This window comes from Pseudorca crassidens, chromosome 15 (assembly GCF_039906515.1).
Source record: "Pseudorca crassidens isolate mPseCra1 chromosome 15, mPseCra1.hap1, whole genome shotgun sequence".
Taxonomy (NCBI): domain Eukaryota; kingdom Metazoa; phylum Chordata; class Mammalia; order Artiodactyla; family Delphinidae; genus Pseudorca; species Pseudorca crassidens.
This window is the reverse complement of record NC_090310.1, coordinates 38016484-38036307: the sequence shown is the minus strand read 5'-3', so window position 1 is coordinate 38036307 and position 19824 is coordinate 38016484. Positions and strand designations below refer to the sequence as shown.

The 19824-nt window shown below is 45.9% G+C and overlaps 2 protein-coding genes across 3 annotated transcripts in view; one reads left to right on the top strand and one right to left on the bottom strand.

The window, feature by feature from the left end:
- Positions 1-9: 9 nt before the first annotated feature.
- GNPTG (N-acetylglucosamine-1-phosphate transferase subunit gamma) lies at positions 10-18059 on the top strand. The gene is made up of 11 exons (XM_067707141.1): positions 10-119; positions 248-305; positions 390-457; positions 16643-16697; positions 16764-16847; positions 16929-17022; positions 17090-17204; positions 17289-17371; positions 17451-17582; positions 17659-17740; positions 17835-18059. The coding sequence occupies exons 1-11, from the start codon at positions 68-70 to the stop codon at positions 17930-17932; spliced, it is 921 nt and encodes a 306-aa protein (XP_067563242.1). The 5' UTR covers positions 10-67; the 3' UTR covers positions 17933-18059.
- Positions 18037-19824, bottom strand: part of UNKL (unk like zinc finger) — a 45107-nt gene continuing 43319 nt past the window's right edge. For both annotated transcript variants that reach the window (XM_067707127.1, XM_067707130.1), the window contains one exon: positions 18037-19786. In XM_067707127.1, the coding sequence (XP_067563228.1) occupies positions 19640-19786 (147 nt within the window). In that variant the 3' untranslated portion in view covers positions 18037-19639. The remainder of the gene's footprint in view (positions 19787-19824) is intronic.

Here is a 19824-nt window from a genome sequence, read left to right as displayed (position 1 = left end):
ACATCCGGTTCCGGCGTTCATGTGATAAGTGCGCTCACGTGACCACGCGCGGCGGCGGCGGCGCGAGATGGTGGCGAGGTTGGCGCGTTTCGTGCTGCTGCTGGGGCTCGCAGCGCGCGGTTAGTGTCCGGGCTGCCGACGCCCGCGCCCCTCCACCCATGCCCAGGCCCCTGCGTCCCGGAGCCCCCTCCTCCCCGTCCCCGCACCCCTGCCGCACGCCCGCCTCCTCACTGCGTGTTCCCCGTAGGGCCCGCGCCCGCAGGTGCCGCCAAGATGAAGGTGGTGGAGGAGCCCAACACGTTCGGGTGAGCGGCGTCGCGGGGAGCGGCGGCGGGGGGTTCCCGCGGCGGTCCGTGCCCGGTTCCCCCTGACTGTGTCGCTTGTCTCAGGCTCAACAACCCGTTCCTGCCCCAGACCAGTCGCCTCCAGCCCAGGAGGGATCCTTCTCCCGTGTCTGGTGAGTTCGGGGCCCTGGCCGCGGGCGTGCTGGGGGCCTGGGAGGGAGCAGGGAGCTGGCCTGGCTTCCCGACCGGTGGTGCGCGTCAGCTCTCGGGAGCCTGCTCCAGGGGGGCAGGGAGGGAGGGAGGCCACGGATGAGGGGCCCTGAAAGTTAGGGCCTGGAGGGTCATGTTGTCGTTTGTCAATAATTCTAAAATTATTTTTAAGTGCGCGGTAACATTCCAGACTGTGATTGTACCAAGTTGAGTAGTTATCCCGGATATAGTCCTTAATTTTTTTCGCTAGAGTTGATTTTTGTTACAGTTCGGTGTTTGTTTTTCCAAACGTTTTTTATGCTTTTACAAGAAAAAACGTGTAGTTTTGTGTGTGTGTTTGTGTAAATTATTTTTGTGATGTTTGCCTTTTTTTGAGCAGTACTACTATACAGGTGTGCTCATTTGCTGTTGTTGCTCACGGTGTTTCTTCACGGTGGATGTGGGTCTTCACTGTTTTCACTTGGTGTTTGGTATTCCATAGGATGGCTCTGCATTCTTTTGTTGTCCAGCAAAGTGTTGTTTATGGTTTTTGGTCACTAGAAACATTGCTGAGGAGAACACCCCTCCAGGGACTGCCGCCTTCTACTCTTCTGTGAGTGGTTTCCTGAGACAGGATCTAAGAAGTGGAACTGCTGGGTTGTTAAATGAGTATTAAATATAACAAACAAAAATCCAAGAATTTTTTTTTGGCTGTGTTGGGTCTTCGTTGCTGTGTGCGGACTTTCTTTAGTTGTGGCAATTGGGGTCTACTCTTAGTTGTGGTGTGCAGGCTTCTCATTGCAGTGGCTTCTCTTGTTGCGGAGCACAGGCTCTAGGAGCGCGGGCTTCAGTTAGTTGTGGCACGCGGGCTCAGTAGTTGTGGCACACAGGCTTAGTTGCTCCACGGCATGTGGGGTCTTCCCGGACAAGGGCTCGAACCTGTGTCCCCTGCATCGGCAGGCAGATTCTTAACCACTGCACCACAAGGGAAGTCCCAAGATCTTTTTTTCTTGAATACTACCACATGTCAGGGTGTGTCTGTGCTGGGGATGTAGAAATGAAAAAAACATACAGTGTGCTCATGGAGTTGACAGTTTAAGTGGGGGGGTAGATAGGCCATAAACAAAAAAGTAGGTAAAATGTGAAATGCTTGATGGTGAAAAACACTGTAGGTATGGAAAGCACTGAAGAGTGAGTGGGGGGGTTGTTTTGAGGACTGCTGTTTTAAATGGGTTCAGGAAAAGACTGAGAAGTGAAATTTTGTTCAAAAGTTGAAGGGGAACAGGAGTAAGGGATGTGAATATCTGGGGAAGAGTGGTCTAGCAAAAGGAGTGGCCAAATAAAGGCTTTGAGCAAGGATGCCAGGGCCAGAGGCATTGGCCGCAGGGGTACGGTGAGATCAGAGATAGAGGGTACAGCTGTGAGCTTTCACACTAAACAAATCGATTCCAGCTTTTTACTGTGAAAATATTGAATAGAAAAATGGAGGAATGTGGCTGTGCACAGCAGCATACTCTCCACCTCAGTACAAGAGTTGACATTTTGCCATGCTTGCTTTATCTTCTCGTTTTCACTTTGAAAAAAGTGAACTTCCATTTTGCTGAACCATTTGAAAGTCAGCTACAGACATCATGACGTTCTATTCCTAAATATTCACAGTATGGATCTCCCACTCCCCAAGTTAGCAGAAATTCTATAATATAACCAATTCACATCCACATTTCCCTGTTGTCTCAGGAATGCCTTCTACAGCTGTCCCAGGACCCACCCCACACGGGAATCAGTCAAGGGGTTGTGTGCCGGGCCAGTTGTCTTACAGGATGTTTGACCAGATCTGTCTGGTTTGTGAGGTCATTAGCTTGTTCTGCTTTCCCCAGTATATTCTGTAAATGGCCTGGAAGCTTGATTACAGTCAGGTTAAGCAGTTTGGGCACAAATACTTTGTAGGTAGGCATCATGTCAGAGGGCTGCAGTCGACTGCGGCTGAGTGCTGCCAGGGTCTAGCGGTGGGAGGCAGGTTTCTCTGCCCTCAGCGTGCCGTCCGTGAGCACTCCTTTGGTGCTGAGTGGACATGCTGCCCCCGGTGGCCTCCTGCTTCAGTCTGATGGGGTAGAGGAGTGCAGAACTCTGCTTCTCTCATGCCTTCTGCATTTATTGTTGGCTGGTGGTCTCTGGTAAAGAGGAGTGTTCCTTTTCCCCCGCTTTCTTTCTCTCTCCTTTTTGAACATCATTATTGGCTCAGATTTAAACCCTATTTTTATTGAGGTATAATTGACATGTTCAGTTTGATAAAGTTTGTAAATTGAGCACATGAATGTAATCACCACCCCCAAACAAGACTGAGAACATTTCCACCACCCAGAAGATGCCTACGTGTCCCTTTTAAATCCCCCCACCCATCACTTTCTGGCTCAGATTCAAACCCTATTTTTTTATTTTTTTAAATTTATTTATGGCTGCGATGGGTCTTCGTTGCTCTGCATGGGCTTTCTCTAGTTGTGGTGAGCGGGGGCTACTCTTTGTTGCAGTGTGTGGGCTTCTCACTGCGGTGGCTTCTCTTGTTGCGGAGCACGGGCTCTAGGTGCACGGGCTTCAGTAGTTGTGGCTCGTGGGCTCTAGAGTGAAGGCGCAGGCTCGGTAGTTATGGCGCACGGGCTTAGTTGCTTTGCGACATGTGGGATCTTCCTGGACCAGGGATTGAACCTGTGTCCCCTGCATTGACAGGCGGATTCTTAACCACTGCACCACCAGGGAAGTCCCTCAAACCCTATTTTTATTGAGGTAAAATTGATATGTTCAGTTTGATAAAGTTTGTAAATTGAGCACATGCATGTAATCACCACCCTCAAACAAAACTGAGAACATTTCCATCACCCAGAAGATTCCTATGTGTCCCTTTTAAATACCCCACCCCATCACTCTCTGGCTTCTATTGCTTTAGAATAGTGTCATCCGTGCTTGGATTTCAGCTGAGCAAGTCAGCATACACTTCCATGTCTGGAGTCTTCCTCAGCATCATGTTTTTGGGATTCATCTGTGTTGTTGCATGTATCAGTAGCTTTTTCTTATTGCTGAACACATACAAAAACTGAAATCCGAGTACGGTTTGTAGTCTAGTTAGTTGTATTGTGCCAACGCCAGTTTCCTAGTTTTGGTGATGTACTGCGGTTGTAAGTTTATGATTATTTCAAGGTAAAAAGCATGCACACACATACACACACATAGATGTATTTGTGCTGGAAGAATAGATGAAACCTATGTGATTTTAAGTTTCAAATTGAAATGCAGTATTACAGGGTTTTTATTTTCCCCATTCTTTTTTTTTTTACTTTTTTAAATACTTTATTTATTTTGGCTGCATTGGGTCTTCATTGCTGTGCGTGGGCTTTCTCTAGTTGTGGCGAGCTACTCTTCGTTGTGGTGCGCAGGCTTCTCATTGCGGTGGCTTCTCTTGTTGCGGAGCATGGGCTCTAGGCACATGGGCTTCAGTAGTTGTGGCATGCGGGCTCAATAGTTGTGGCTCACGGGCTTAGTTGCTCGGCAGCATGTGGGATCTTCCCAGAACAGGGCTTGAACCCATGTCCCCTGCATTGGCAGGCGGATTCTTAACCACTGCGCCACCAGGGAAGCCCTCCCCTTTATTTTCTGCTCCTGTCTTTTCCCCTAACACTAAAAAGCTGGGTTCTTTAGTCACATAAATACATTTACTGGGTTTTCCCTATAATTTACATAAAATAGTTTCAGATTTAAAATAGCAATATTACTACTAACCATGAAACGAGTGAGGTTTTCTTGCAGTTTATTTTTTTATTTTTTTTTTTATTTTTATTTTTTTTTGCGGTACGCGGGCCTCTCACTGTTGTGGCCTCTCCCGTTGCGGAGCACAGACTCCGGACGCGCAGGCTCAGCGGCCATGGCTCACGGGCCCAGCCGCTCCGCGGCATGTGGGATCTTCCCGGACCAGGGCACGAACCCATGTCCCCTGCATCGGCAGGCGGACTCTCAACCACTTGCAGTTTATTTTGGAGTGTATCCAGCCAAAGATGGACAGCAGGGCACTGTGGTCCAGCCTTCACCAGGTCATTGTTTTCTCTGTCATCAATTTGACTTGCAGTTGGATCCATAACGTTTCTGCTTATGTTCAGTTTTAGTGCTTGCCATACATATTTTTACTTTTGTTTTTTCCTTAACTTAAAAAAAAATAGTGTGTTACAATTTCAAGCACATGCATAAGTGGAGAAAGGGTATGTGAGGCACCAGGCAGCCTCACCCAGCCCCGACCCTCACCCTGCCACTGCAGTTACTTTGAAACAAATTTCCCACAACTTATTTCATTTGTAAATATTTTGGTATGTGTCTCTTCAAGGGCATAGCCACAGTATCAAGCAACAAAAATCCCCTCTGTGCTTCTGTATGTTGCTAATACTGTCTCATAATTTTTTAATATAAATTTATTTATTTTATTTATTTATTTTTGGCTGTGTTGGGTCTTCATTGCTGTGCGCGGGCTTTCTCTAGTTGCGGCGAGCAGGGGCTACTCTTCTTTGCGGTGCGCGGGCTTCTCATTGCAGTGGCTTTTCTCGTTGTGGAGCACGGGCTCTAGGCGTGTGGGCTTCAGTAGTTGCGGCATGCAGGCTCAGTATTTGTGGCTCACGGGCTCTAGAGCACAGGCTTATTAGTTGTGGCACACGAGCTTAGTTGCTCCGTGGCATGTGGGATCTTCCCGGACCAGGGATTGAACCCATGTCCCCTGCATTGGCAGGCGGATTCTCAACCACTGCGCCACCGGGCAAGCCCCAGTCTCATAATTTTTAATAGGTGGTTGGTTTGTCTGAGTCAGTATGAAAGGTCTGTGTGTTGTGTGTGCTTGACACGTGTGCTTCAGTTTCCTTGAATCTATAGATGCCCTCCATTTTCTTGCAATTTATTGAGGAAACTGGGTCTCTTGTTTCCCACATTCTGGATTTTGTTCATTGCATTCCCGTGGTGTTTAACGTTTCTTCATCTATTAGCTGAAGTGCAGTTGTGTGCCTTCACCCTGGCTGGGCCTCCAATTTCGGGAGAGCAGTGGGGAGAGGCTTCCCCCCACCTGGCCTCGGTCTCCCACCTTCAGTTCAGGGTCTGCAGAGGGGCATTTGTAGCCCTTTCTCAGGTGGAGGACCTTCCCTGCTGTTCCTGGTCGCTGAGTTTTTACCACGAATGGGTACTGGGTTCTGTCAAATGCTTTTTTTAAACCTATCAAGAGGATGATGGGTTTTCTCATTTAGGCTGTTTACATAGTGGGTAGCATTGGTTTTTGAATGTTGAGCCAACACTGTGTTCTTGGAGTAAGCTCCACTTGGGCACAGTGAATACATATGTTTTATATATTGCTGGATTTAAATTGCTAATTATTTCTGACTTTTTTAATTTCTAGACTTTCTGTTCTTTTTCTAATTTCTATTTATCTGCTGAGATTCCCTATCTCTTTATTACCATGTTTTACTTTACACCCTGGAACATAGTTACAATAGCTGCTTTAAAATCCTCTTCTACTTCCAACATCATCTGTGTTTGTTGGGGTCAGTCTCCCATGTTTGCCTGTTCTCTCGGGGGTGGGTCGCATTTGCCTGCTTTTATGTCTAATACTTTTGGATACACCCTTGGCCCGGCTCTCCCTTGGGAGAATGTGGTGTGCTGAGGCAGCTGGCTGGGCAGAGCTCACCCAGGACCGACCTCCCTGCTTGGTGGTTCATGCATGCAGGGTTCAGCCAGAGAGCTGGGCAGGCTTCCCTCCCTCCACCCCCGCTGTCCTTTTTGATACCACCCCACGCCTTCCAGCTGCTGGGTAGGCTCCCTCTGTCCCAGATCCTATGGCCAGAGACTGGGGCGGGTTATGCCATTGCCTGCCCCAGGTGGGAACCCACAGGAATCAGTGCCCTCTTCTTCCAAGCCGGCCCCGCCGCACCACGCCGCCACCCCCCCCCCCCCGCCCCTCAGTCCCCTCCACAGCCTCAGGCCTTAAGACATTCTCTACAGGGGGATCTGTAGGAGACTTGGTCCCATGTTAGTGGCTGTGGCTTCTGATACCTGGTATCGTCACATGGTCATTTGCTCTATTCTACAGCACATATATAATGGCCTGAAAACTAATATGGCATTACTGCTGTTAACTCATTAACAGTACTTGTTCTTAAGTCACTGAGAGTGATTCTTCTTCCGGTGAAGTGACGTTACTAACTGTGTATAGTTCGGTTCGTTTGCTTTGATTTCAGCTGTAGGGGCTTTAATGTCATCCTTTTATTTTACCTTTGAGCACATTAGCATGCCTACGTGGTTCACATGTAAACCTTAGGACAGATACGCCCTGAGCTCTCCTTCCTGCCTTGTGCTCCCTGTCCAGGGCCATTTGCTGTTTTGTTTGTTTGTTTGTTTGTTTTAAGGGATAATTGACATATTAGTTTCAGGTATACAACATAATGATTCACTATTTGTATATTTTGCAAAATGATGGGAATAAGTCTAGTTATTCTCTGACACCACACAGTTACCAAAACCTTTTTTTCTTCTTGTGATGAAGACGTTTAAGATTTAAAAAAAAATTTTTTTATACAGCAGGTTTTTATTACTTATTTTATACATATTAGTGTATACATGTCAATCCCAATCTCCCACTTCATCCCACCACCACCGCCCACACCCCAACCCTGCTTTCCCCCCTTGGTGTCCATATGTTCTCTACATCTGTGTCTCTCTCTTTTTTTTTAAATTTATTTATTTTCGGCTGTGTTGGGTCTTCGTTGCTGTGTGTGGGCCCTCTCCAGCTGCGGCGAGCGGGGGCCACTCCTCGTTGTGGTGCATGGGCCCCTCATTGCGGTGGCCTCTCCCGTTGCAGAGCTCTAGACATGCAGGCTTCAGTAGCTGTGGCTCACGGGCTCCAGAGTGCAGGCTCAGCAGTCATGGTGCACGGGCCTAGTTGCTCTGTGGCATGTGGGATCCTCCCGGACCAGGGATCGAACCTGTGTCCCCTGCACTGGCAGGCAGATTCCTATCCACTGCGCCACCAGGGAAGTTGTGTGCCTCTATTTTTGCCTTGCAAACCAGTTAATCTGTAACCATTTTTCTAGATTCCACATATATGCGTTAATATACGATATTTGTTTTTTTGACTTGTTTCACCCTATGATTGTCTCTAGGTCCATCCACGCCTCTACAAATGACCCAATTTCGTTCCTTTTTACGGCTGAGTAATGTTCCATTGTATGTATGCACCACATCTTCTTTATCCATCGTCTGTCGATGGAACATTTAGGTTGCTTCCATGACCTGGCTATTGTAAACAGTGCTGCAGTGAACATTGGGGTGCATGTGCCTTTTTGAATTATGGTTTTCTCTGGGTATATGCCCAGTAGTAAGATTGCTGGGTCATATGGTAATTCTATTTTTAGTTTTTTAAGAAATCTCCATACTGTTCTCCATAGCGGCTGTATCAGTTTACATTCCCACCAACGGTGCAAGAGGGTTCCCTTTTCTCCACACCCTCTCCAGCATTTGTAGATTTTCTGATGATGCCCATTCTGACTGGTGTGAGGTGATATCTCATTGTAGTTTTGATTTGCATTTCTCTAATAATTAGTGATGTTGAGCAGCTTTTCATGTGCTTCTTGGCCATCTGTATGTCTTCTTTGGATAGGACGTTCAAGATTTACTTTCTTAAGATGTGGTACATATATACAATGGAATACTACTCAGCTATAAAAAAAAGAACGAAATAATGCCATTTGTAGCGACGTGGATGCAACTAGAGATTATCATACTAAGTGAAGTTAAGCCAGAAAGGGAAAGACAAATACCATATGATATCACTTATATGTGGAATCTAAATATGACACAAATGAACATATCTACACAACAGAAACAGACTCAGACATAGAGAACAGAGTTGTGGTTGCTAAGGGGGGGGGTGTTGGGGGAGAAATGGAGTGGGAGTTCGGGGTTAGCAGATGTAAGGTTTTATATATAGAACGGATAAACAACAGGGTCCTACTGTGTAGCACGGAGAACTATATTCAATATCCTATGATAAAGCATAATGGAAAAGAATATATATATGTATAAATGAATCACTTTGCTGTACAGCAGAAATTGAGCACAACATTGTAAATCGACTATACTTCAATTTAAAAAAAAGATATACTTTCTTAGCAACTTTCAGATACGCAATTCAATATTATTAACTGTAGTCACTGTGCTGTACATTATATCCTCAGGACTTATTTATTACTGGAAGTTTATATCTTTTGACCATTTCACTCACTTTGTGTCCCCCCCAATCCCCTGCTTCTGGCAAACACTGATCTGTTCTTTGTATCTATAAGCTTGGTGTTTTGTTTTCCACATAAGTGAGATCATAACGTATTTGTCTTTCTCTGACATATTTCACTTAGGATAATGCCCTAAAGGTCCATCCGTGTTGCAGATGGCAATTTCTTGTTTTACGGCTGAATAATACTCTGTTGTATATGTATACTCCACCTTCTTTATCCATCAGTGGACACTTAGGTAGTTTCCATATCTTGACTATTGTAAATAATGCTGCTGTGAACAGGGGGGTGGAGATATCTTTCCAAGTTAGTGATTTTGTTTTCTTTGGATAAATACCCAGAAGTGGAATTGCTGGATTATATGGTAGTTCTATATTTAATTTTGGTGGGAACCTCCATCCTGTTTTCCATAGTGGCCACACCAATTTCCATTCCTACCAACAGTGTGCAAGTTTTCCTTTTCTCCACATCCTTGCCAACACTTGTCTTTTTTATAGTGGCTGTTCCGATAGGTGTGAGGTGATATCTCATTGTGGTTTTGATTTGCATTTCCCTGATGATTAATGACGTTGAGCATCTTTTCATGTGCCTGTTGGTCATTTGTCTTCTTTGGAAAAATGTCTATTCAGACGCTCTGCCCATTTTTTAACTGGATTGTTTGTTTTTTTGCTATTGTGTGAGTTCTTTATACATTTTGGATATTAGCCCCTTATGTATATGATTTGCTAGATGTTTTATCCCATTCAGTAGGTTGCCTTTCATTTTGTTGATGGTTTCCTTGGCTGTGCAGACCTTTGTAGTAAGATATTGTCCCATTTGTTTATTTTTGCTTTTGTTTGTGGAGTCAGATTTTGAAAATCATCACTGAGACTGATGTCAAAGAGCTTATCACCTATGTTTTCTTCTAGGAGTTTCATAGTTTCTGGTCTTACATTCAACTTAAATTTTTGTGTATGGTGTAAGATAGTGGTCCAGTTTAACCAGCACCGTTTATTGAAGAGATTATACTTTCCTCATTGTATATCCTTGGCTCCTTTGTTGTAAATTAATTGACTGTATATGTGTGGCTTTATTTCTGGACTCCCTGTTTTTATGCCAGTGCCATACTGCCTTGATTCTTTGTATGTATGTATGTATTTATTTACCTGGCTGCATTGGGTCTTCGTTGCTGCACGTGGGCTTTCTCTAGTTGCAGCGAGCGGGGGCTACTCTTTGTTGCGGTGCGCGGGCTTCTCATGGCAGTGGCTTCTCTTGTTGCGGAGCATGGGCTCTAGGCATGCAGGCTCAGTAGTTGTGGTGCATGGGCTTAGTTGCTCCGAGGCATGTGGGATCTTCCCAGACCAGGGATCGAACCTGTGGCCCCTGCACTGGCAGGTGGATTCTTAACTACTGTACCACCAGGGAAGTCCCATACTGCCTTGATTCTGTTTGTTGTTATTTTATGTTTAGTCTTCTGGTGTTTCTTTTTGCTAGTATAAGAAAATATGAATTACCCTCTTTTTACTGTGGTAAAATACACATAAAAATTACCATTTTAACCATTATTAGATGTTCAGTTATTAAGCACATCCATATTGTTGGGCAAACATCACCTCTATCATCCCCAGAACTTTTTCATCTTCCCAAACTGAACCTCTGTCCCCATTAAACAACTCCCCACCCCTCCCAGCCTCTGGCCCCCGACATTCTACTTTCTGTCTCTATGAATTTAATGACTCTAGATCCCTGCTGTGGTCACTGTGTGTACACAGGTTGAAATTCACAGGTTGAAATCGTAACTGAAAAAGATGATGGTGTTAGGAGTTGAGGTCTTTGGAAGGTGCTTAAGTCATGAGAGTGGAGCCCTCAATAATGGGATTGATGCCCTTATAATAGAAAGAGGCTCCAGAGATCCCTAGTCCCTTCTACCATGTGAAGACACAGTGAGAAGGCACCCTCTGTGAACTAGAACACGACTGTGCTGGTGCCCTGATCTTGGGCTTCAAACCCCCACAGAACTGTGAAAAATAAACTTCTGTAGTTGTAAAATTACCCAGTGGTATTTTGTTATAGCAGCTCGAATGAACTAAGTACCTCATGTAAGTGGAATCATATAATTCTTGTCCTTTTGTGACTGGCGTGTTTCACTTAGCATAATATCTTGAAGGTTCATTTATGTGGCAGGATTTCCTTCCTTTTTAAGGCTGAGTAATATTCCATTGCACATATATACTACATTCTGCTTATTCATCTATCAGTGTACACTTGGGTTGTTTTTACTTTTTGGTTACTGTGAATAATGCTGATCTGAACATGGGTGTGCAGCATCTGAGTTCCTGCTTTCAGCTCACATACCCAGGAGTCGATTTGCTGTATCATATAAATCTACGTTTAAGCTTTATGAGGAACCACCAAACTGTTTTCAACAGCGCTGCACCGTTTTACATTCCCGCCAGCAGTGCACAAAGGTTTCAATTTCTCCACATCCTAACCAACATTTATTCTTTTCTGTGTTGTTGTTGTTGTTGTTGTTGTTGTTGGATAGTAGCCATCCTAATGGATGTGAGGTGATATCTCATTGTGGATTTTATTTGTATTTACTTATTTTTCACTTCTTCAGGAAAATGCCTAGTAATCCTTGGCCCATTTTTTAATTGGGTTGTTTGGGGCGTTGCTGTTGTTGTTAATAGGAGTTCTTTATATGTTTTGGATATTACCCTTGTTAGAAATGTGATTTGCAAATACTTTCTCACTTTCTGTATTTCAACACTTCCTTGCAAAGTTTTAAATTCTGAAGTCCCATTTATCTAGTTTTCCTTTTGGTGCCTTTGCCTTTGATGTTGTATCCAAGAAATCATTTCCAAAGCACAAAGCCAATGTCAAAGATTCCCCTTATGTTTTGTAGTTTCAGTCTCAGATCCATTTTAAGTTAATTTCTGTACACGGTGTGAGGTAAGGGTCCACTTTCATTCCTGTGCATATGAACATCCAGCTTCCCGACTCCATTTGTTGAAAAGTCTGTCCTTTCCCCCACTGAATGGTCTCAGCACCTGACAGATCCTTTGAGCATATATTCAAGGGTTTGTTTCTGGGCTCTCTGTTCTGTTTCGTTGGTCTACATGTCTGTCTTTATACTGATGCTGCACTGGTTTAATTACTGTAGCATTGAAGTAAGCTTTGTGGGGTTTTTTGGTGTTTTTTTTTTTTTTTTTTGACGGTGTTGCGTGTCTTGTGGGATCTTAGTTCCTCAACCAGGGATCAAACCTGGGTCCCTGGCAGTGGGAGCACCAAGTCCTAACCACTAGACCACCAGGGAATTCCCCTTGAAGTAAGCTTTGAAATCAGTAATTGTGAGTCATTCAACTTTTCTATTTCAATATAGTTTTGACTATTTGGGGTCCTTTGGGAATCCAGCTTTGTTGCTGCGTGTGGGATCTTCATTGTGGCATGTGGGATCTAGTTCCTCCTGACCAGGGATTGAACCCAGGCCCCCTGCCTTAGGAGCGCAGAGTCTTAACCACGGGACCACCAGGGAAATCCCTGGAATTGTTTCATTGAATTTCCTTTTTGGGTTGTCTGTTGGGTTGTCGTATAGAAACACAACTGGTTTTTAGTGTCACTTCTGTATCCTACAACTTTGCTGAATTTAGTAGCTCTAATATATTTCTGTGGACTCTTTAGGGTTTTCTATATATATGATCATGTCATCTGCAAACACCGCATTGTAATTTTATTTCTTCCTTCCTAATTAGGATGCCTTTCCTTTTTTTTGCCTAATTGCTCTGGCTAGAACCTCCAGTACAGTGTGGAATAGTGAATAGTGCTGAGAGCTTCCTTGTGTTCCTGCTTTTGGGAGGAAAGCTTTTTCAGTCTTTCACCGTTCAGTAAGATACTCACTGTGGGTTTTGCATATATGGCCTTTATTGCGTTGAGGAAGTTTCCTCCTAATCCTCCTTTGTTGAGTGTTTTCATCATGAAAGAGTGTTGAATTTTGATAGGTGCTTTTTTCTGCAACAATTCAGATGATAATTCCCCCCCTTTATTCTGTTAATGGGGTGTATTACATTAAAAAAAATTTTTTTTTTAAATTTTGAACCATCCTTACATTCCAGGAACAAACCCCACTTTTTCACACTGTAGAATCCTTTTAATGTGCTGCTGATTTCAGTTTGCCAGTATTTTGTTCAGGATTTTTGCACTGATGTTCACAAGGGATGTTGACGTCTGTAGTTTTCCTTTCTTGTCAGGTATCTTTTTGGCCTTGATATCAGGGGAATGCTGGCCTCATAGAATTGAGTCAGGAGGTGTTCCCCCTTCTTCAATTTTCATAGTATTTTCTTGTAATCCTTTTTATTTCTGTAAAATTGGTAGTAATGTCCCCTCCTTTTGTTTATGATTTTAGTAATTTGAATCTTTTTTTTAATTAATTATTTTGGGCCATGTTGGGTCTTTGTTGCTGCACACGGGCTTTCTCTAGTTGCGGCAAGTGGGGCTACTCTTCGTTGTGGTGTGTGGGCTTCTTATTGCAGTGGCTTCTCTTGTTGCAGAGCATGGGCTCTAGGTGCGCAGGCTTGCTTCAGTAGTTGTGGCTCATGGGCTCTAGAGCATAGGCTCAGTAGTTGTGGCGCACGGGCTTAGGTGCTCCGCAGATGGAATCTGGAAGATTCCATCTTCCCAGACCAGGGCTCAAACCCGTGTCTCTTGCATTGGGAGGCAGATTTTTAACCACTGCCCCACCAGGGAAGCCCATCTTCTTTTTTGTTACAGTAAATCTAGTTTAAAGGTTTGTCGATTTTGTTGATCTTTTCAAAGAACCAACTTCTGGTTTTACTGATTTTTCTTTGTTTTATTTATCTCTGCTCTAATCTTTATTTTCTTCCTTTTGCTTGCTAGTTTTGTTTGTTTGTTTTTTGCTGTGCCATGCAGGATGTGGGATCTTAGTTCCCCAACCAGGGACTGGACCCACACCCCCTGCATTGGAAGTGTGGAGTCTTAACCACTGGACCACCAGGGAAGTCCAGCTTGCTAGCTTTCTTTTTCTAGTTTCTTAAAGTGTAAAAGTTAGGTTATTGATTTGAGATCTTATTTTGAATATGTTTACAGCTGTTAATTTCCCTCTTAGCATTGCTTTCACTGTATCTGATAATTTTTGGTACCTTGTATTTAGAAAATATTTTGAAACAAAAACAAGTTTCCCTTGTGAATTCTGTGAGCCATTGGTTCTTTAAGATTGTGTTAATTTCCATATGTTTGTGGATTTCCCACATTGCTTTTGCTATTGATTTCTGGTTTCCATTGTGTTCAGAAAAGAAACTATGATTTCAGTCTTCTTAAGTTTGTTAAGTGGCCTAACATATGGTGTGTCCTGGAGAATGTTCCACGTACACTTAAAAAATGTAATTTCTGCTGTTGTTGGGTGGGATATTCTGTATATGTTGATTAGGTCTGGTGGTTTTAGTGTTGTTCAGGTCCTCTGTGTCCCTAGAACTGGGGTGTCGAATGTCCAAGGATTGTGGAACTGCCTGTTTCTCCCTTCAGTTGTCAATGCTTGCTTTGTTTTCGAGCTCTGGTGTTTGGTGCCCATATGTTTGTAATTGTTATAATCTTGGTGAATGGACCTTTTTTATCAATGAATAATGTCTTCCTTTATCTCCTTTAACAGTGTTTGAATGATAGTCTTTTTTTTTTTTTTTTGGCTGTATCGGGTCTGTCAGGCCACAGTTGCGGCAGGGATCTTCATTTTGGCATGTGGCATCTTCTGTTGCAGCGAGTGGGCTCTTCGTTGCAGCGCAGGCCCCTCTTTAGTTGTGGCACGTGGGCTATCTAGTTGTGGTGCGCAGGCTCAGTAGTTGTGGCACGCAGGCTTAGTTGCCCTGAGGCATGTGGGATCTTAGTTCCCTGACCAGGGATCGAACCTGAATCCCCTGCATTGGAAGGCGGATTCCTAACCACTGGACCAGCAAGGGAAGTCCCTGATAGTCTATTTTGTCTGATGTTAGTGTGGCCATTCCTGCTTTCTCTCATTATTTGCGTATCTTTTTCCATCCTTTCACTTTCAGCCTGCTTGTGTCTTTGATCTTAAATGCGTCTCTTACAAACAGTATATATAGTTGGATCACATTTTTTTTACCCATTTGGCCAATCTGTGCCTTTTGAATGGGAGAGTTTAACCTGTTTACATTTAAAGTAGTCATTGATAAGGAAGGATTTAGAGGAAACAAAACAGCAAAATTTGTCTTATAGTTTTTTTGTCTCATTCCCTCCATTCCTTTTTGTTGACTTACTTCTAAGTGACATGTTTTGACGTCCTTTTTACTTTTGTGTATTAGTCTGTGTAGCTATTTCCTCTACTGTTGCCAGGGGATTACATACGATCATAAAGCTGTTACGTCTAATTTGTACATGATTGAAATTGGTATAAATTCAAAGACTTCTCCTGTACAGCTCTGTCCCTCCCCCAACTTTGTTATTGATTTCAGAAATTACCTCTTTAAATGTAGATTTGTAATTATTTTTATGCATCTTTTTAAACCCTGTAGTTTGCAGATCAGAATCACATACTGCTTTGGGTTTGCCAGTGTATTTGCCTTTACTGGAAGGACTCTCTCCAGGGCAGGCCTCGTGGTAATGAAATCCCTCAGCTTTTGTTTATCTGGGAGTGTCTTGATTTTGCCCTCATTTTTGGAGGATAGTTTCCTGGATGTAGACTCCTCAGTCGACAGTTTTTTCTGCCATCCCACAGCTTTCTGGCCTCTGAAGTGTGGCAGAGAAATGGGCGGGTAGTCTTATTAAGGATCCCTTGATGTGATGAGTCACTCCTTGCTGCTCTGGACTTGGTTTTTGACAGTTTTCTTCTGTGTCTTGGTGTGGGTCTGTCTGAGTTTATTGTACTTGGAGTTCAGTGAGCTGCTTGGATGTGTAGATTCATGTGTTTTGTCAAGTTGGGAGAGTCATTTCCTCAGATACTCTCTCTGCCCCTCTCTTCCTTCAGGGACTCCCACTGTGTGTCCTGCCATCTCTTCACTGGTTCTTTTCTCTGCTCAAAATCTGTTAACCCCTTTTGTGGATTTATTTCAGTTGTATTTTTCAGCTCCAGATTTTTTTGGTTCCTTTCGATACTGTTCGTCTCTCTGCCTACATGTTATTTGCCTGATAGACTTTAGTTCTTTGTGTTTCCCTCCAGGTCCTTAAGCATATTTCAGACATTTGTTTAACTGAAGTCTTCTATCAGTCCAGTGTCTGGGCTTCTCCCAGGTGGTTCTGTTGGGTTTTCCTTTGAAGAGGCTGCAGTTCCTTTGCAGCCTGGCCCCATGCTGGGGCAGCCTTCACCACCAGGCTGGGTGTGTTCGGAGTCTAGGGGCAGCTGTGTGCACGCTGCTCCTGGTTGTCTTTGGTTCTCCAAGAGTCTCACCCCAGCTCCTCCTCAGGTCCTGGATGGCCTGTTGTGTGTGTCCAGCCATAACCCCTTGCCCTGCTGCAGCCCTCGTGAGCAGCTCCCTTTCCTTCCTGGTGATCTGAGTTGGGCAAAACAGAGACCAGTCCTCCCGGCAGCCCCCAGCTAGGCTGGGATGTTGCAGATGAGGTCAGCCTGCTCCTCACAACCACGCTGGGGTGGTGGCTTTGCTGCGTTGTGCTCACTTGGTTGCTGTAGACCTGATTTGCAGAACTGGGTTAGCTCAGCTGGTTTGTAGTGGTTCACTTGCTGTTTTCACAGGGATATGAGCTTGGAGCTTCCTAGTCTGGTACTTTGCTGATGTTGCCCCAACTCTTTTGCTCCAGTTTTAAAGTTTAAACTACTGGATCTTTTCCTAAATGGCCCTGGTTCTGTGGCTTTCTGCACGCCTGCTCTTTGCACTGCACTCAGCGGGCCGTGCTCTCCCCTTCCAGGGCCCGTGCATCTCTCCAGACTTTCTGGCAAGTGCTTCAGCCTGGTGGAGTCCACGTGAGTGAGGGCAGGGGCAGGCGTGGCCAGGGCCTGGGACGCCCCCTGACAGCGCTGTGCCCCCAGGTACAAGTACGAGCTCTGCCCGTTCCATAACGTGACGCAGCACGAGCAGACCTTCCGCTGGAACGCCTACAGTGGGATCCTCGGGTGAGCAGCGCTGGGGGTGGCTGCGGCTCCACCTGCCCATTGTCCACCCCACCCAGCCTCACCCACTCTGCTCCTCCCCAGCATCTGGCACGAGTGGGAAATCGCCAACAACACCTTCAGGGGCATGTGGATGAGGGACGGTGACTCCTGCCACTCCCGGAGCCGGCAGAGCAAGGTGGGCTGGGCGGGAGGGTGGGATTGGGGCCTGCTCCCCCCACCCGCTCACCAAGGTTTCCCACCAGGTGGAGCTCACCTGTGGCAAAACCAACCGGTTGGCCCACGTGTCTGAGCCAAGCACCTGTGTCTACGCACTGACGTTCGAGACGCCCCTCGTCTGCCACCCCCACTCCTTGTTAGGTGGGCGCCGGGGCCGGCAGGGGGCACTGGGGGACGTGGGGGGCAGAGGGGCTCTGCTTAGTCTGGTTTCTGTTGGATTCTCAGTGTACCCGGCCCTGCCCACGGCCCTGCAGCTGAGGTGGGATCGGCTGGAGCAGGAACTGGCGGATGAGCTGATCACATCCCAGGTGAGCGACAGGGCGGGCACCGCCTGGGCAGGGAGCAGTGCAGCTGCAGTAGTGCTCCCTCCTCGTCCTCCACCTGCAGGGCTACGAGAAGTCACTCAGGGCGATTTTTGAGGATGCTGGTTATTTAAAGACCCCAAAACAAAGTGAATCGGTGCAGCAGGAAGGAGGTGCCAAGGGCCTGGTGTTTCAGACGCTGGAGAGCTGTAACGAGGTACAGACGGCGCTCCCAGGCCTGGGACCGGCCTCCCACCAAGGGCCTGACTGCTCCATTTCAACTCCTGTTCTAGGCTCATAAAGCCCTGTCAAAGGAGATGAAAAGACTTAAAAGCATACTGACCCAGCACGGCCTCCCCTACGTGAAGCCTGCAGGTCAGTTGTGCCCAGGGGTTGGGGCTAAGCCCACCTTGGGACCTGCCGCCCTGTAGGTCAGGTCCTGACCTCCTGCCGCCTGGTGTTTTGGCAGAAACTTCCAGCTCTGAGCACTTGGGTCCCAGGACACCCACGGACAAGACAGCAGAGCTGCTACGAGGCGACCCTGGACTGCGTGGGAACACCCTGTGATCTGGGGCAGGAGGAGCAGGGTGACAGGTCACAGCCAGAGGACACCTTCCTGTTCCTTCTGTGCCAGCAGGCTCTCGGGGTTGTGTGCAAAGATGCAGACAAAATAAAGATTCAAAGTTTTAATTAATTTCCCTACTGATAAAAATAATTCCATGAATTCTGTAAACCATTGCATAAATGCTATAGTGTAAAAAAATTTTGAACAAGTGTTAACTTTAAACAATTCACTACAAGTAAATGATTATGCATTATAAATACTACCTTCTGGGTTAAGAAAATTCCATTCCAATAACATTCTCCTCTAAATACTCAAAACAGACATACAGATTGGGGCTTCCATAAATTAATCCACATGAAGCATCCACACTGAGTCGTGGTCTTCTGCTGACCACAGTTACACAAATGGTGTGACAATGTAACATCACCGCTAATACTGAACACTCAGGAGCTGACAGATTCGGCAACAAGAACGGCCTCGCCGAGCACCACGCAGCTTCAGCTGCTACACCCAGCGCCCCCCTTCATCACCTGACTGCGGGGCGGTGACACCCTGAGACGCCGAGCCTGGCTGAGCCCAGCATGGGTGGCCCCTCAGAACACCAGGGCCACCGCAGACAGGCAGCAGGGGTGGGAGGGCCCCGAGGTAGCCCTGGGAGCTCCACTCTGGGTGGTTCTTTGGTCTTCCCACCACACACCTGTCCTCAGAGCCAGCGAGTGCCTGGGAGGGGGCGCCTCCGAACCCCACAGAAAGAACTGACCGGAATAGCTTATAAATACACCTAAAGCTTAATTGTTCTTGCTTATAATTTGAAAATATCTAGGCTAGATGTCAATAACAAACGTCCTATTTTCCCCCCAAAAGACCAAAGGCCTGAAATGGGAAACAAGTGCATAAATATTAATAAAATAAAGAATTTTAAACAGTGATAACAGTAGCACAAAATATACGTAATTTCTAAGAGCTACTAAATCATTATCAGTATAATTAGAAACAAAGTAGATTCACTACAACCAAGTCATATAGTTACCTTTAGCAGCGGGCGAGCTGCACGATGCCATGGACCCACCTTAAAAAATGACAGCTTTCCTATCAGTTTGTCTTATGTTAAAAAAAAAAAAAAGGTCTTAAACTTCTCACTATAGTAAATACATTCTAATTTGGTCACTGATAAAAATTTTTACCTAGTCACCTTGCACTTAAAAAATGCTATGTAAAGTCTTTGGCACAGCCCCAAGCAGGGGGCATCCTGTCCCTTCCGGGCCAGGGCCCAGCCCCTGCTCCGCACCTGGCGGCAGACTCTGGGAAGATTCTCAAGCCAATCTGGATCTGCCACGAGCAAAGTCTGGGTCAACTACAGACAGGTTTTACTTCCTCCCAGATTCCTAGGGAAAGTGACCCAATGCAGACAGAAAAGACTGAAGCCGGCACTAAAATCTGACCCGTTCCCAGCAGCCTTTCTGCCACCCTGCCCCCGCACGGCGGCCGGGTCCTCCCCAACCCCATGGTCCCTCGAACATAACACTTGCACAAACAGATCCAGTGCAGTGTCGCCCTGGAGGCTGGCTAGGGTCTCCCACATGGGTGGAGAGAGGCTCCAGCCAGGATGCCTGCCAGCAAGCTCTGGGAAGGGGGAGCACCACATGGCTCTGCACAGTCAGTATGACGCCCGCCCCGTCGGGTCCCCCACCCCACTGCCCTGCTCACTGTCACCGCGCTGACCAAGTCCAGGGGAGAAAGGACAGCACGCAGCTCCTTGGCTTTCCTAGGCGCAGGCACTTGAGCGGGAGGCCGCAGGCGCAGGGCGCTGTCACTGACGCTCCAGTTAATGTGCACGTGTTCAGGAAATGAGTTCCCTTCATAAAATTAAAAACATCTACATGTATATGTGTCT